We start from the raw sequence: 15,971 nt of genomic DNA on the forward strand, positions 1-15,971 counted from the left end.
CAACATAACGGTTCTAACACCGTTCCCTTTTGTCCGTCTAGACCGTGAAATGTTATTTGTTCTATCCGAATCAAAAGGGCGAACAAACAAATGTTTCTTTTTTAAACAAATTCGATTTCTTTTCAAGTAGAAATTCACAGGGGTGTTTTTTATTCGAATCTGGCATGCAATATATCTGGCACAAAACACAATTTTTAAGAAACAAAACACACGCCAATCTCTATGTAAAGAAATACAGGTATACACATGTTATACAATTGGTTTAGGCATTACATTCACATTTCTTTCACTATGATACACACATCGCGCAGAGAAAAATATGTACAGGTCGGGTTGTTATAAAATCGTATAAATCTTAATGACCTCATTCTTTTTCCTCATTCTACCTCTTTTTTTTTTTTTTTTCCTCGTTTGGTTTCTTTTTTCTTTCTCTTTTCTTTTTTGTTTTTACCTTTACCGAACTTTACGATTTAATGACACGCTAACATTTGCATTATGTCGACCGTTAAAAAACGTCTTCGTTTACACATGCGGAAAATGTTTCTTCTTGCTTCCTTTTCGATAACTATAATACTCGGCGTGGGATTGGAGGGTGGGAACATATCACGTGAAGAAAGAGGAACAGGTGAAAAAGACAAGAAGAAAAAAAAAAAAAAACTCTTTGATTTTCGATTTTTTGCATAGTTAAAAAACAACGGCGAATTGCGGGGAACTGTTCGATAACATCCAACATCTACTTGATTTGGTAGTATTTGAAAAAAAAAAAAAAAAAAAAGGCGGCCTAAAGGAGGGGGGTAACAATAATATCAGGAGTCTTCTGACGGGGGGTTTTCCTCGTTACTCTTTTTGGCGAAGAATGCCAAAATAAAAATGTATGTACATTTATATTTAAAAGAAAAAAAAATGTTTGAGGCTCTGATTACAAAAAAAAAACAAAAAACAGTAACACCAAAATGACTGCGCCGAGAGAAATGGGTTCGAACGTTGAAGAACCGAAAACATTTTGAAAAAAAAAAAAATGCCATTGATATGTACAAATCCATTTTCCGTAAATCTATGTGCATATATAATAAGGTGGAGAAGACGGGGATATACAGAGCGAACAAACCGCAGAAACCACTAGGTGTGCAGGAGAGATTACACAACGCTGATTGGCTTGTAACAGCGTGTTGTCGTTCTCGGCAGGCTGTTAGACGGACGGGATTGCGTGGATGTCGCCTGCTGATGATTCTCTTGGTTGATGGGCGGCAAGAGGACCAGCGTGACGTCGTGTCGGCCGATGTTGCACAGTGACGAGACGAGATTTTGTACGGTCGAGTCCTCGCGTTTGGCCCAGTCACCGAACAGATGCCTCGTAGGACCCGTCTGCTTCTCCAGCGCCCGCTGTTCGAACGATGCGATGCGGGTCGATGTGTAACCTGTTGAACCGAGAGAAAACACGACATTTTAGTTTACACGTCAGAGAAAGACAATAGGCCGTCAACACGAAAAATAAAACAAAAAAAAAAACAAGGAAAGATTGATGGACATACCGAGATCGCGGGCTAAAGCTTTCCAGTCGTGATGGTCTCGACGGGCGTTCAACATGGCCTCCATCTCGCGCCGTTTTGCCGTGCAGATTTCGCGCAGCCGAGTCTCTTGAGTAACTGGAGCAAAAGAAATAAAAAAAAAACAGGTTAGTTTTTTAAATGATTTAAACATTACAAAATCGTGAGAAATAATTGGATTCAATGGAAAATGTATCACTTACTCGGCTTGATCTCGCGGCCGTAGCCGTCGCTGCCGGGCGCTGCCATTCCGGCGTTGAACTCAGAATCAGATCCACGGGATCCGCGTGAACCGCCTTCCGATCCGCCTTGTCCGTGCAAGGCTGGATGTTGTTGATGCAGCCGCCGGCTGCTGGAACTGGGTGAGATCTCGCACTCGAACTTGTTATGGCCCCCAGTCGGCGATTTGGAGCCGCAAAATTCGTTGTTGGCTGCGTGATGGCCGGCCGTTCCGTTGAGGGGGACCGTCGCCGAACTGCCGTGATGTCCTCTAGCGGGATCGTGAAAGTGAGCCAACTTGTTGGCCGCCTTCCTCAGACGCCATTGCTTCATCACGACATAGATGAGCAGGCCTGCCAAGATCAAAGAATTTTTGTTTTGTTTAACTCAGGTGTACATGACGACGGCATACGACAGGGGGGTAGGGAAATTTCCCTTTTTTTTTTCAAAAGATTTTGCATCGTCATTTTTTCTTTTTTTTTTTTTTTTGTCAGAAAAAAAAATATTATTTATGAAAATGAAAGAGGCAGCATTTGTACGACCGACTGACACGCGCCAAATGCCGCCCTGTTAAATATGCATGATTCTCTTTCGGTCGAGTGCGTGAACATTTGCAATACAAAAAAAAAAAATAAATGGATCCTCTCCTTTAATTTTTCTTTTTCAAAGACATAAATTTTTGCTGACAAAAGGGAAGAGTAGAAATTGAGGAGAAAAAAAATGAAAAATTTACCGAGAACGATGGCTCCCAGAATAGCGCAGTAGACGGAGATGATGCCTTCATTGTTGTATTCTTCTTCTTGCTGGTGGACGACCGGATCTAGCGGTTTGGTGATGACTCGACGGCTAGGATGGCCCATATCTTTATCTGAAGAAAGTAAAAAAAAAAAGAAAAAAGAAAACGTGAATTTTCATCCATTCATTTGTGTTATGCATAAAGATAATGATAATTACGCAAGGCGCGGAATAAAAAATAATTGCGGGAAAAAAAAAAAGGGCCGACAATGTGAGGGACGACCAACAGATATGTCGGCCAAAACGGTGCGTGTTTATTTTATACAAAAAGTCAGTTGATTAACAATGCAAATGTTGGCGGCGGAGCGGAAACTCTTGAGCGCGTGCGAGCAAACCTCTTCAAAAGCCAAAAGAGAAAATTCTCAGCATTTCCATTTTACGTTGGTTAAAAGGCGACCTCATCAACGCTTCCGATTGGCTGGCGTTTTGATTCATAAAAATAAATACTGGCGAGGAGTATGTTTTGAATCAAATTTTAATTTCTTTTTGTTTTTCTTCTTAAGATTTCAAGCGGAGGGGCAGAAAAAGAAAAGGCCGCCGTTACGCATCTGGCGTTCGGTTCTGGTCTGTTGGACATTGGTGGTCTAAGAAAGCCGGAAGAATGTCCCCGCCACATCAAGGGGATATGTGGACAAAACAAAACAAAGAAGAGACACAGTTCGACTTCATAAATTTCCATTCTTTTTCATTCACAATGGAATTTGGATCGAAGCCATTGTTCCCTTCTTCCGTCTCTTCTTTTTTACAAGTGGATGACTAACGAAGGATGAGACCAAGGGTAAAAAAAAAAAAAACATTCCTCCAGCCTTCCACCAATCCGCATTTCTCTCTCCCCTTTCTCTTTACGAAAATGAAATCCGAGAAGTTCCATCACAAAAGGGAGGGGTCAGTGTCATTCTTTGGTTTCTTCGTCGACTTTTTTTTTTTTTTTTTTAAACTCTAACGTCCACTAGCATAACCTTTCGTTCACTAGACCACACCACTTGTCATGGCTTCAGCCAGAAACGACCTCCCCCCCCCCCTTCATATTTGAAAGCTTAAAACGTAAAATATTATAAGGACGACCCACTTGTCTTCTTTAAAAAAATAATCTTTTCTCCCAACGTCTCTCTTTTTTACTGGATAAAATGCCGCCGTTGCAATTCGATATCCTTCATTTTCGTTTTTACCGTCCCCGACTTTTTCCTTTTTGTTGGTAGCATCAAGTTTTAAATTCCGCGCGTTTGATGAGTCCCCCACCTCTTTCTCCGCTTGTATTTTTTCTTCTCAATTATCCTGTTTCTCTATTTAGGATCGAATGACGTGTGCACGCTCTTCCTCCTTAATAACCTCCTCCGCTTTCTTAATGTCCATGCGGCGGGGTCTTTTTACGAAGCAAGAGAGGAAATGAAACAGGACTCTGTCAGTGTGCGTGCGTATAATTGAATCGAATCATTTCCGCGTTGTACTCATCAAATGCTGGCGGCTTCTTTTAGGGCTTTAACCCGTTCGTTGACAACATTTCTTTTTGGATAGCGGACCGAATGTAAAAAAGAAAAAAAAAAAACGATTCGAATTTCATTTGCATCAGGGCATTGCTGTTTTCGGTTCACTCAACTTGCGTTCTCAAACTGAAGGGAGGACAGCAGGAGGGCCTTTGGCCAAGAGGCAAAATTCTAAAGTCGGCCGTGTCACGCCGTGTTTCTTTTTTTACCTGTGCGGTTATCGCCTTTCTTTCTCCTGTTTTTTTTTTTTTTTTCTGAATGAAAACGAATGGGGGTCGCCTTTTTAAGAACAGTATTTCTTACTTTCCGCTAGAGTCATGGTAAGTTCCATTGTATCAACTAGGCGAGAGAGAACCAAAAAAAAAAAAAAAAAAGGGGATCTATTCACTCTATTGAAAGCAAAATCCCGTTGATGACAGAGTCTCAGTTTTGGAAGAAGAACGCACACAGACAAGTGGGCGGGCGTTAACAGCTGTTTCTTTTTTTTTTGTATCTGTTTTTAAAATGAAAAAAAAAAAATACTCTGTGCGTTCTTTTGCACACGGATTGAGGGCCACCCGTAGAAAAAGAAAATGCTGGGATGAATCAACGGATCAGAAAAAAAACAAAAAAAAAACAAGGCGAAGTTAAAAAAAAAATAATAAAAGTATAGATTGACTAATGGCTGGAAAGATATTGCTCGACCGAATGTGGATAACACGAAGCGTGTTTTTTTTTTTCTCTCTTCTACGAAGTGTACACAACCTTAAGGTTCCAATCAGCTGTTTTGTGAGGACCTTGGTTGGTTTCACTGTTCAGTGGAGCAACAAGAGTTTCTCTTCGATCATCGTCTTTTCCATCAACCGCCATTGATTCAAAAAAAAAAAGGGAGATTCTTCCACCTCTCTCGTTTCTTTACAAGAAGAAAAGGAATGATGAGTGGTGTCCGCCCTGGCGTCAGCTTGTCCCTTCCACACGGGGAAACAGCCCCCCTCTCTTTTCCAGCTCACCCTTCCAAGATGGAAATAACATTTAAAAAAAAAAAGGGACCCCAAGAAAAAAAGGTGGGATCGTTTGCATGATGAACTTTTTACCCCACACAAAAAAACTCATCGATATGTAGAAAGACCACCATCATCATTTGAGCTTGCCTTCATTATCTTTTGACTCTCGAGAAATTCCGATTAACGGGCGCGCATGCATCGAAATCAAAAATAAATCCGCTATTAATTGATCTTTGTACACGTTTGTAAGTTAAACATAGGACACTGAATTATATACAGCTGCCTCTTTGTTAATGCCCTTGAATAATATTTTTAAACCTTCTTCTTTTTCCACAGAGAAACATGTTCTCACTCGGCTGAATATGTTGAATGCCCTTCAGGGGGGTGCTGTGTGTATATGTATAAAAATACATAGTCCGCCAGAGCCGCTGGTTCTATACGAAAACACGGTACCTGAACACCGATCATTGTGTGCGTGTTTCGTGTGTGCTATTATATCGAGCCTCATCCATCTTGTTGACAGCTGCAGCCGTCAGAGTAGTTAGTAGTTTTACCCTATAACGTAACTGGCGGAAAATGCAAACTACATCCTTGATTTTCTTTCTTCTTTCGGTACAGACACGCCCCAACAACAAGCGGAAAAAAAAGAGTGAAACTTTGTCTTTAAGTCGAAAACATTTCGCCCGGATGTCTCATTACATTTTTACTGGAACAGCCAATCAAAAAAAAAAAAAAAATGAAAAAGGAAGGGACTTGTTTTTTTGTAGTCCTCTTTTGCGATGCGTAATTCAGGTAGGGAAGGCTGCGATGGTAGAGATATGCGTAACGTACACCTTTAAGGCGAAAGGAGGCGATATTCCTTTTTTAGTTTGAGTTCCTTATTTTTTAAGCAAATGATATTTAGATTTATACATTTATTTTATTTTTTCCTTTTCTCTTTTCTTTTTCTTGGGAATGAGAAGGCGATCAATCCAAGTCGGAGAGACACGGCAGCTTCTTACAGACGTATGTTTTCACACCCAATCGCTCGTAGCGAGTAATAGGTATAAAGCTTCTTTTTTTTTCCTAACCTTTTTGAATGTGGAAAGAAAAAAAACTAAACAAATGACGTTTTTCGTTGCTGCATTTAAGAAGCTGCCACGGTGAAAGGTTGTCGGCAAAAAAAAAAAGAAAAACGAGCTGGAGAAAAGAGCAAAGTGTTCAAGTTATTGGAGAAGACCAATAAAAAAAAAAAATGGCAGACCGAATCTGATCTTTAATGGCCCTCCACCTTTTTTTTTTTCTTTCTTTCTGGGGTTAGCACCTTAAAGGAAAGAAGAAAACGTTGCGTTAAGGGAGGGTGAGAAGTAAATGCCCTCATTTTCCTTTCCTATATTTTTCCCTTCATACAACATTTTTTTTTTTCTTCCCAACTACCATCTATCAAATCGAAACCTTCTATAGAATATTGTCCCACTCCTCTTTCACCTAGGATAGGAAAAAAAAAAAAAAAATGAAATATTCGCCTTCCCTTTAAATAAATAAAAAAAAACATTTTCGTTCCGGTTCAAAATTATAAGGTTCTCTCTTTTGGTTAGCGGGGATGCATTTTTTTTTTTTAATTCTCTTAAAAAAAAAAAAAAAAAAGAACATTCTTCACTTGAATAGCTGTTTCATCATTTTTTTTTTCTTGCGCTTGAAAAGAAGAGGAAGCCGCCCCTGAGTCCAGAAATTTTGCAGAAAATTCTCTTGTGCTCCCGAAACTGCTTGAAATCTTTGGTAAAGAAAAAAAAAACCAACTCAAAAGCATTTTTTTCCCTTTTAATTACGACTCTCGTGTGTGCCTAATTTCGGCTTTTCCTTCCAAATTATCCAGCATGTGGCGGCAATGAACGCGGGTCCCGAAGAAAATTGGTGGGTTTTTTTTTTTTTTTTTTTTGTAGCCGCTTCGAGGTGCGGTGAGTCTTGTCGGCGCCTTCGCCCAAATGAATGCCCCCTTTTCATTCCTTTTCTTTTTCATCCACCATTTTTCTTGACTCTATCATTTGGAGGAGGAGTAGCTATCTAGTGGAGGAGCATTTCTTTTTTTTTTCTTTTAAAAAAAGATGGCCTCCAGCGTTTCTTTATACAGAGGCAAAACGTGTAATATCAAATCATCATCTTGTCTCTCTCTCTCTCTCTTTCCTTTTCTTGTTTCGTTTTTCCTCTTTCAAAACGTCTGCAAAAGGCGGCAGTGCTCGCCTTTGGCCATCGTCATCACGAACCGACGATTGATGTAAAGACTCGTTTAATTATTAGCTTCTCGCAACAGGAACGAACCCTTTCACGATGAAAAGTCCAGTCGCTATTCATTAATCTATCCTACCTTTTAAATGAAATACATTTTTATCTCGACATGTTTTTGTGTTGTAAAAAATTTAAAAGAAATAAGGGCCTCCTTGCATTTCCGGTGTTGTTCGGCCCTTACCCTTTTTTTAAGTATCGCCCACTTAACAGAGACACATTTGTTATACGATGTGTGTGTGTTGTTTGTTCAATTTAGAGGGAAACACTTTCAGAGATTTTTTTTTTGTTTTGTGTTTTGTTTGACGGAACAAAGTGGAAAGTAGAGTGGCCACTCGAAACTCTCGGATACCGGATCGCTCTCCTCATTTTTTTTTTTTTTTTTTATATTACTGTGGAACAGCGTTACATACCGTAACGGAGTTCTTTTGTTTCCGTTCTTGGCCCTGTATTTTGATTGCTCCAACCGGAATTTTCTTACGCGGAATTAACCCGTTAACCGTAAAGAAAAAACCAAAAATTTCAGTGGAAAAAGAGAACAAAGAGTTTTGAAAAAAAAAACTCTACGTATTTCTCCATTGCACGTGCAAATGTCACGACTAGCAAACATGCACGCGTGAGTCTGCTTCGATCTCCTTCTCTGTTTAAAATCAGCTTTGTGAATAAGATTGGCTGCTTGAAACAGAACGATGTTATCATTAAGTACCTCCATCTTACGACACGAAAAGACACGTGAGAATTGCGTGTGTCGCGAGATACGCCAAGGTTCGCATCTAATGGCGTTTCGACATCAAAAATATAAACTCGGCATAAGTTCGTTTTTTCTTTTCTTTACGGTGCGTGTGCTATTCCGTGAAGTGTGTTTTACGTTATAGTTGTGAGGAAAAAGACGCACGCAAGCCGCGCTAATCCGTTTCCATTGCGGCCGTTAAAGAGACGAGCTGCAACAGAGTGGCGAGTTGCAGTCGTTTCCTTTGCGCCTGTCGTGAACACCAAAAAAAAAACGAACGCACGCACGGATACACAACAACAACAAACCCGCATCGTAAAAAGAAAAAAGAGACGGGAACAACAAAAGAAATCCTTTTTTTTTTTTTCAAAGAAGAAAAAAAAAAAAAATGAAATTCCGTAACTTATTTCTGTGAACCCCCCCCCCACTCTCTCGCTCAAGTATTTTCACGGACGCATTCCGCTGTGGATACACTCACACACACACACAAAAAAAATGATATTCTCTCATCGAGAAAGAACCTTTTTGAATTTATAAAAAAAAAAAAAAAAGACAAAGATGATCAATGACATGGGAGAGCCCTTTTTTGTTTTGTCCAGATCGGTCGAGCAGAACACGACAGATCTCGTCAGCCATGACGATCACGTTCCATCACGAATCAAACATATTAGAATATATGCAAAATAGAAAAAAGGGGGCTACTAAAAAATGTTAAAAAAAAAAAAAAAAACACAGCCGGCGGGCTGGACAATTAATATGCGTCATTCTTTGATGTCGTTCAGACGTAGAGAGAACTCGTCTACTATAATCTTTTGACTACTACACAACTAGTAGTAAGAATCGTAATAGTAGTAAGAATATATAGCCTTGTTTCATATTATTGACAAGGACAAAAAAAAAAAAAAAAAGGCCAAGAGAACGAATGAAAAATCAAACAGGAATGGTTGAAAAAAAAAAAGGACGAATGACGACATGATGGATGTCATGGCGGATGCCATATCCAGATTTCTAGAACCCTCCCATGTCCGCACGTATTTTGTTTGTTTTTTTTTTTCCCTTCTTTACTGTCGACTCGATTTCACATTTTCTTCACATCTGTAGAAAGATACGACCGTCTGTCTTTTTTTTTTTTTTTTTTTTTTCTCTTTTCGTTATTAATGTCAACATTTCTGATGAGACGGCCAGCAAGCGAGATAACGGCCAAGAAAAAAAAAAATGCCTTTCTTTTTGGAATATTACAATCCCGATTAGGTCGAGAGTCAATGACGAACAATCATGCGGCCAAGGAACAACAACAGAAAACAGTTGAACGAAAAAAAAAAAAAAATAAAATTCTTACCTGCGCAGACAGTGTCCTGGATGGGCGTACACTCGTGGAGCGTGACCTGGTCGTCTCGGCAGACGGTGCAGACTGAACAGCCGTGAGTGGCGCTGAGGACGGAACTATAAGTCGATGTCGGGCACTTGCGGCAAATCGTGTTTTGAGTGGACGAACAGGCCCGGGCGGCTCCGTAGCCGTGCGGGCATAGATCGCACGCTTTGCAGCTCATGATCGGCTGTTGTTGGCGGAACGAAGCCCCGTGTTTGTGGCGGGCGTGCAGAGGCTGCGTCGTGGCCTCGTCGACGACGCCCTCTTCCGGTTGAGCCAGTTCGTTGGTGATGACCGTTTGCGGGTAGCTGATCTCTTGGTAATGGTCTCGCTCGCACTCGCATTCCGTGTCGTGAGTGGCGTTACATTCGCGTTTGACTCGGCTGTTTGGCGGGCACGTCCGGCACGCCCGACACGGCAAGTGACGGCTGGGCGAATCGCTAAACGTTTCGCCGCTCACGCAAGGCTCGCACTTTGTCGCCATTTCTTCCACTACCTCGTCGTCTTGCTCTTCTTCCGTTACGTTCTGATGAAGTTGGTGATCCATCGCTAACGGATTGGACCGACCTCGTAGCGTACAAAGTCGGGCGACACCCGTACCAGCCGGGCATTCCGTGCAGAGAGCGGAAATATCCGTCCGGATAGTTCCGTCTTGCGTTGGAGCGGCACTCGTTCCTCCGATGAAAGCCTGATGAATTTAAAAATAAAACATGAAATGTTTTAGAATTTCGCATTGACACACGTGTAACGTTTGGATTCTGGCCCATTGTTTAATAGGAAAACACAAAAAAACATGGAGGAAGAAAACAAAATGTAATGTGAATTCAAGATGGAATGAGGGGCTAATTTGTCGGTTTGAAAGAGAAGGCCGCCCCTTTGAACTTGAGGCTGTTTTTGGCCTTTTGCTATAAGGCGGTGTTTTTTTTTTTAATTCTTTTGGGGCTAAAAATCGAGCGGTCAAGACGAGCACTTTTCTTCTGGTATTCATTAAAAAAAAAAAGAGAGAGGAAAGTCGGAGAAAACATCCCAAATTGATAGCCGTTGCTTTGCCGTACCTTTTTTTTTAACCCTCTTCGTTTAATTATCATCATCATAAAATATACGTAGACGAAAAAAAAAGGACGGCCAACGTTTGCCGACCATTTCCCTTCAATACTTACAGCCGGCCAAAAAAAAAAATTGTTATTTTTTCTTTTTAATTTAATCTTAAGGATAGGATAAAAAAAAAAATTTTGTTTACCCCAGTTGGGGGAATTGATGTAAACTAGTGTTTATAACGCATGTCTTGTATTTTTCGCACGTCGTAGAAGAAACGACATTGCTGTCTGTTTAGATCAGAGAGGCCAAAGAGTTTTAAAATTAGCTCAACACACACACACACACACACACCTTTTCACACCTTCTTATCCTTGTGTTATCAGTAGATGTTACAAGAGCCCCATTTCCCTTTAAAAAAAAAAAAAATTGGACGCTATTTTTTAACATAAAATTTGTGAGGAAATGTGCACACATCAGCTGGACTGGGCTACTGTTAACCCCCGCCGCAAGAGTTTGGGGACCAATTCTGTTTTGGAATAAGGGGGGGGGGAGTGTCGTTTGTAGTAAGTCATGCGGTCCTTTTGTAGAAAGTTTTGGCCGCATGTTGGATGTGCGCCGACTTTTTTGTTGTTTTTTTTTTTGACATTGGAAAAGAAAGAGAAAAAAAAAATTTCAGTTTTTATGAGACTCGGATGGGTTATAAAAATTTAGGAGGATGGAAGGCTTATTGGCCCGCGCGGCTTCAACTTGGAATTTCTCGGAGGAGGTCGGCTAATAATTTTTTTTTTCTTTTTCCCCAACGACTGCCAAGGGGCTGCCAAGTTTAAAAGTAGAAGACAGGAGGCAACAACAACAAATTTTTTTTTTTCAAGGGGAAATACAACTAACCTACAAACACATACAGCAGCCGGAGAATGTTTTTTTTTTTTCTTTCTGGGGTATATTATAGCAGGACCCTCCCGCGCGCGTCCATCATAAAAATACGGAGGAAAACAAAACAAAAAAATCTCTAGCAGCTAAGCAAAAAAAAAAAAAAATGGGGAACAAATGTATTTTTATATCTTATCTCATGTCCTCCTGCGCTCCTTATTGCAGCGCTGCCTTCTGTATGTGAATTGTGGAAAAAGAAAAGACAGTGGGAAAGCGGCAGCTATCTTAAAAAAAAAAAAATAGGGGAGACAACTATAAGAAAAACCTGTTTCTTTTTCCTTTAAAAAAAAATGTTTGAATCATTTTTATTTTGGAACGCATCCCGTTCTCAAATTTGTCAGCTGTTGGAAAGACAAGTCGCTGAGAGCGATGGAGGGAGGAAAAAAAAAATGGCCGATATCATGGGCAAAAAAAAAAAAAGGAAGAAGAAAAGGCCACACACAAAAAAAAAAACAAAACAAAAGAAAGTCTTATCTAAGAATCTGATGGCTGTTGTGATCACGACAAAAGAGAAAAAGAAAACCTGAAACACCAGGTGCGCTCTTTCGGTCTCGGTTGCGCGCGATTCGCTACGACGAGCGGCGAAAACGAGGGACGCTATTTCTTTTTAATGACACAACACCGTTCATTTGCATACGCACACAGCACAAGAAAAAAAAGACGAATGAATATAATTTCGCATTGAAAAACATAAAAGGGCGGACACATTTCAATTTTCGCTTCTATGTTCTTCATTTTAACGGAGTGCAGGTTGATTTTTGTTTTTCAAGAAAGAAAAAAAAAAACAAACATTTCGTTTAAAAAAGATGTTCTGTGATTCCAGATGGCGGCATCCGTTGCGCTCCAATAATAGACTTGGCCCCCCTCCCACCCTGTTTCTTAACCCACCCTTTACTGTATGTGTCTGCATGCAGACACTCTTTTTCTTCTTCGCTTCCGATGAAACGTTGAAGAGAAGGGGGTTGAAAAAAAAAAGAAAGAATATTTTTACGACTCCACCCGTTTCCTTCTGAGAAACGTTTTTGATATATTTTTTTTTTCTCGGGCCATGCCAAAAGCGTAGCGACTATCGAAAAATGGCACTAGGGTGTCAAAAAAATATCGCACCCCCTCTCATTTTTTTTTTTTTTTCAGAGACATGTTTTTTTGATAAGCTCAAAGTATTGACCATTTTGCGAGAGACTCTGAATTTTATTTCCTTTTATATAAGCGGCAGTGGGGACATAATTATCAACCGTCTAGCGTGTCCCGTTTGAACAGAGACTTGTCGCAAGCCATCGACTATTTTCGCACTCACCTGCTGATTGTCTTCGCGACATGTTTCCCTACCGCATAATTTTTTTTTAAAGAGAAAGAAACTAAAAAAAAAAAGAGAAAACCCACATTTGGAAATTTCGGATCGCCCCCCCCCCCCCAAAGGATGAAGAGAAGGTATTTTTATATCCATTAAGAAAACAGAGAGGGACCGTGAAAGGCGTAAAAGCCAATCATCATCTTTCTCTTTTTTTTTTTTTCTTTCTCATTATATCGCCGGGAACCCCGGGAGAAACGGGAATCGACTATTCAATAAAATAATGGTATGGAATTAAAAAGAAAAGAAAAAAGAAAGAACATCAGCATCTCCAAAAAAGAAGTTTTCCATATGGCATATTTTATATGGGGGGGATGGATCGACACACAGACATTATTCATCTCTCTCTTCCTCTTTCTTTTTGATGATGAAGGAACGAAAGAACCCCAGACACACTACCATCATCATCATTCCTCGCTCTCATTCGTCACAGACTGCTGGGCCCGCTGCTGGAGGATTCAGATTCTTTTAAATGTATAAGAAAAAGAAAGAAAAAAAAAACGCATGCCCTTTTTTTCTCTTTTACATAAGACGGGGCCAGAGTCACATTTGATGGTTTTGGAATACTGCCGTTTTTTTTCTTTTCTAAATGATCCAATCAGAATTCTTCTTTACATTTTGAACCAAAAGGGTATGCCAATTGAGCGCGAAGTTGAATTTGAAATTCGCAGAAATTCGACTACGCACACGAACCTTAAAAAAAAAAAATGCAAATAACGAAAAAATTATCTTTCTTTGCTTTTCCCCTTTTTTTTGTTGGAAAATCTCGTGAAGAGGACACGCCAAAATTCAAACAACCCCGCGCCGAAAAAAAAAAATTAATTATTAATGTATGCACCCGCACAGCACATGCGTGTTTCAGTTTTCATTTCACTATCAAACGCTCCAATGCCGACCATATTCAGCATTCGACCGAAAAGGAAGGGAAAAAAAACACACAAAAACATCCCCGAATTCTTTTCGCTATTCGAGGGAAATTGCATTTTTTTTTTCTCGAGTCAAACGTCCCGCGTGACTCCCGCTTTCTTTTTCTTTTAATTTTTTTTTTTCAAAGCCAGTTGTTCTTTCGCCCCTCCTCGCGCTTGATTCAATTTTTGTTCGAAACGTATCGGTGCCTATTTAGGGAGGACGCGGTGTGTAATTGCGGGATCGACCGAGATGTCTAACACGACAGACGGGAGAGATTGTATAGCTCCCTGTAGTTGTTGTCATTCTTCTCTTTTTCTTTTTTTTTTCCTCCTTACATACCCAATGTTTTGTATTTAAAACACACACAGAACCATTATCTCGTAGAAAAAAAAAACTCGTCCCTCTTTACATTTTTCGTGATTATTATCCGCCAACTATAAAAACGCCGATCCGTTACATTATCGCGGGTGGGCGAGCTAGCAACAGCGTTGCCTAAAAAACTTTTGTAAAAAACACGTTTCCTTCTTTGTTCAAGCGAGAGATTTAAAAAGAAAAAAGTTCAAATAGACCGCGTCCGCCCTCCCCAAAGTACACACTCGATGACGTCGTCTGCATAGAGAGGCTTGTATATCATGCACCTTTGTTATGCGACACACACACAAATCCCGTGTGCGTTTAAACGATAAGCGTGTAATTTAAACGGCCCGCGGGACAACAAAAATGGGGAAGGACCAGCCTGGTTTCCACCTGTAGTTTATTTTGTTGTTTTTTTCCACGATGTTATATAGCACCCCCTTATAGCTCTCGAGATAAGATTGAAAAAGATAAATTCGTCCAGCGATTGGAGAAATCCCGCACGGCCCTGTTGGTCATCTTTTGAAGCGTCCCGCTATTTGCTTTTTTCAAACGAGATTGCGTTAAAAACTAGTACTCTACATTCATTTTAAGTCTCGTGAAAAATGTATCCAACAACTATCGTGAATGTTTCCTTTTTCTACCCGTCTTCTCTTATATATATCTATGGAAATCTGGAACAATGTCACGGATTCGTTCGTGGCCTGCGGGATACGGCGGGCTGTACATTAACGGACACGTTTTATTTTTTATTTTCAAAAGGCCTAGTGGGTCGTGTTTGTGCCGATGATGTGGCAAACCTTTTCGTGCAATTCACGTGGATTCACATCGATCTCTTTCGTCGAAAGACAATGAACGCAAAGAACAAGAACAAAAGAAATAGAAGGGAACGATGTATAGCAGACGACCCTGGTCCATTGTTTGTCTTCAGGTCGTGCAAAAGGTAGGAAAACAAAACTCGTTTCTCTTTATCCAAACTCTTTTGGGATGTTGTTTCTCGTTCAAGAATTCGTGACACGTTCAAAAGAGGAATCATTGGCGTTTTTTTTTTAGCGTGAAACATTCGAAAAAAAAAGAAATGGTGGCATACCGATAGGAAGAGCAGAACCATCAAGCAGCGTGTGGTGTTTCCGGTCCTCGTCGTCCCAGAGGCGACGTCATTCACGCTCGATTCATGCAGCCGACGTCCAGCCTCGACGTTGTCCATCTTGTCGTCCATGTGATCAATGTACTTTTGTTTGTTTTCTTTGCTTTGTTAATTTTTTTTTTTCGTTCTGAAACGTTTTGGCGTTGGCCGCTATGTTTTTTTCAAATGTATCCCATGAGAGAAAAGTGCGTTCACAACAGTCGGATTTTGTTTATCGTTAGGCACAACAACACAACACGGCACTAGAAACTGCTTACAAAATTCAGTTGTTGTTTTTTCCCAACACACACTCACACACACATCAAAACTCGTTCAGAAGAAGAAAAAAAAAAAACAACAAATTCCTTCTCTCTCCGAACAAAAAAAAAAACACAGAAACTTGGGAAACTGAGCAATGGCGGACAAACACGTCTGTGCTGGTCGGCAGCTAGACAAGCAACTGAACTTGACTGTTGGGCAAAAGGGACTGAAAAACAAGGCGGCGGCGGGCGGTGTTTCTCTCTCTGGCGGTATCCGCCACAAGTCTCTCTCTCTCTCTTTTCTTATATTCTTGGGGCCAGGCTATGTGTGTGTGTGTGTGTGTGTATATGGCGGCACGACTCAAACACAAGGATAGGAGGGGAAGAGGAAGGGAGAGACCGACAGACGAGGGGGACTTTGGTCGGGTGGTGGGGTCCCTTTTTTTTTCTCTCTCTCTCTCTCTCTCTTTCTCCTTGTGTTCCAAAGTTTTTTACTGAAATTGGCCTTAGGCAAAAGGGGAAAAAAAAAAATGTGTATATATATATATAAAAGAAAGAAAAAAAAATCGTGGCCGGCTGCTGGGCCATGCCGCGTTTTCTTCTAAACACAGGGA

At 40.5% G+C, this 15,971-nt stretch overlaps 1 protein-coding gene across 1 annotated transcript; it reads right to left on the reverse strand.

Annotated features, from left to right (window-relative positions):
- Positions 1-432: 432 nt before the first annotated feature.
- On the reverse strand, positions 433-15,565 carry LOC130698516 (tumor necrosis factor receptor superfamily member 16-like). The gene is made up of 6 exons (XM_057521183.2): positions 15,062-15,565; positions 9,360-10,077; positions 2,500-2,634; positions 1,751-2,119; positions 1,533-1,646; positions 433-1,418 (listed from the first exon to the last, which is right to left on the reverse strand). The coding sequence occupies exons 1-6, from the start codon at positions 15,188-15,190 to the stop codon at positions 1,138-1,140; spliced, it is 1,746 nt and encodes a 581-aa protein (XP_057377166.1). The 5' UTR covers positions 15,191-15,565; the 3' UTR covers positions 433-1,137.
- Between the last annotated feature and the right edge of the window lie 406 nt (positions 15,566-15,971).

Source organism: Daphnia carinata, chromosome 3 (genome assembly GCF_022539665.2).
Source record: "Daphnia carinata strain CSIRO-1 chromosome 3, CSIRO_AGI_Dcar_HiC_V3, whole genome shotgun sequence".
Lineage (NCBI taxonomy): Eukaryota > Metazoa > Arthropoda > Branchiopoda > Diplostraca > Daphniidae > Daphnia > Daphnia carinata.

Coding starts and splice junctions, on each gene's coding strand:
- LOC130698516 (XM_057521183.2), bottom strand. CDS start 15,190: ATGGACGACAAGATGGACAACGTCGAGGCTGGACGTCGGCTGCATGAA. Junction 10,078..15,061: donor TGGTTCTGCTCTTCCTATCG/GTATGCCACCAT, acceptor TAAATTCATCAG/GCTTTCATCGGAGGAACGAG. Junction 1,647..1,750: donor CGGCCGCGAGATCAAGCCGA/GTAAGTGATACA, acceptor CTTTTGCTCCAG/TTACTCAAGAGACTCGGCTG.